Source organism: Candida margitis (assembly GCF_024628925.1).
Source record: "Candida margitis strain CBS 14175 chromosome Unknown scaffold170, whole genome shotgun sequence".
In the NCBI taxonomy this organism is placed as follows: Eukaryota; Fungi; Ascomycota; class Pichiomycetes; order Serinales; family Debaryomycetaceae; genus Lodderomyces; species Lodderomyces margitis.
Genome location: NW_026261832.1, coordinates 1 through 1,194, shown reverse-complemented (window position 1 = coordinate 1,194; position 1,194 = coordinate 1). Strand labels below are relative to the sequence as shown.

The 1,194-nt window shown below is 38.6% G+C and overlaps 1 protein-coding gene across 1 annotated transcript; it reads left to right on the top strand. All coding sequences in view use genetic code 12, as the record gives it.

Annotated features, from left to right (window-relative positions):
• Nucleotides 1–1,023: 1,023 nt before the first annotated feature.
• On the top strand, nucleotides 1,024–1,194 carry CANMA_003514 (uncharacterized protein; the record flags this gene model as incomplete). Its single annotated transcript, XM_051815697.1, has 1 exon — nucleotides 1,024–1,194. A coding segment is annotated over one exon (171 nt), but the record flags the coding sequence as incomplete, so codon positions are not given.

Below are 1,194 nucleotides of genomic sequence, written 5' to 3'. Positions count from 1 at the left end.
AATGACAAGAAAAAATACTTGAAAAAATTATATGCACACTCTCTTACATTTTGATAGGCTGTTCCTGAAATCTGACGCGCTGAAGGTCTTTTGTGTAACCCAATGGGGACAATAAGTGGAGAATTATATTTACTAACAAACGACAAAGTTCTAAAATTAGCGTGTGACTTAGGAATGCGTCATTGCGGTGGCAATGGACAAGATATTTTTATCCGTTTGTCTGGACCGGTTAGTAAAGAGAATGTTGAGATGAAAGTGTGATTAAATGAGGCCGTTTACTCATCAACAATGTTCGATTCTCTTTCCAAATATGCAGAAAGTGCAATTTTGGCATACCCCAATCTTGCAAAATGAAGCAAGTGAAGTTGTAGTGTAGCGACGGTAAATACCGTAAGTAAGTATTATTAAACTGAAGAGTATAGATGTAGGGAAATGTATGTATTTATAAGGCAAATGGAGAATCTAGACATAGTTCCATTTCTGTCGTGTCGCGTTAAAGTTACGACAATGAAAGTCTGTTTTTATTTATTTATAGAAAAAATGCTGTGATTCTTTTTCCATGACGTAAGTCTGTGATGAAAGATTGTTTTGGATACGAAAACGCCTTTTCATTGTTTGCAATTGAGGAGATGTGTCTCCAACTACAACTCTGCCTAATAACTCAGTCCCTCTATATGGGGCAGATACAGCCAACATCCAGAGCAAGGGTCAGCAAACCTGAGGCAGAACGGTAAAGAGCCTTTATCAGCAATGGGAAATGCATTCCCCAACAAATTTATTATGCCTCCCCATTGTTATTTTTCTTCTGTCAAGAATTGCAGGTAAGGAATCAATTTCACTCATCAGTTTACGAAAATCAGAAAACGGAAAATTACTATTTCACCGTGAATAAACAAAGCAGCTCATGCGGGGCCTTTGTTGGCACTATTAGCAAATTCACGAAAAAGTATTTCAGTATTTAAAGTGTCAGATATTTACACTTTGGCTCTGAGGTGGATTCAGGATTCCGTTATCCACCTCATCATGATGATTCCCCACGTTAGTTTACTTTTGCCATTATATGCTTTGCTAGCAGTTGCTTCCCCATTGAAAGGAGAATGCTCAAGCGATCCAAAAGATTATTTGGTTTCGCCATTGCCAGGTTGGGATGAGTTGCCTTCAGACTATGCCAAGCCCATCCAGTATGCCGGACAG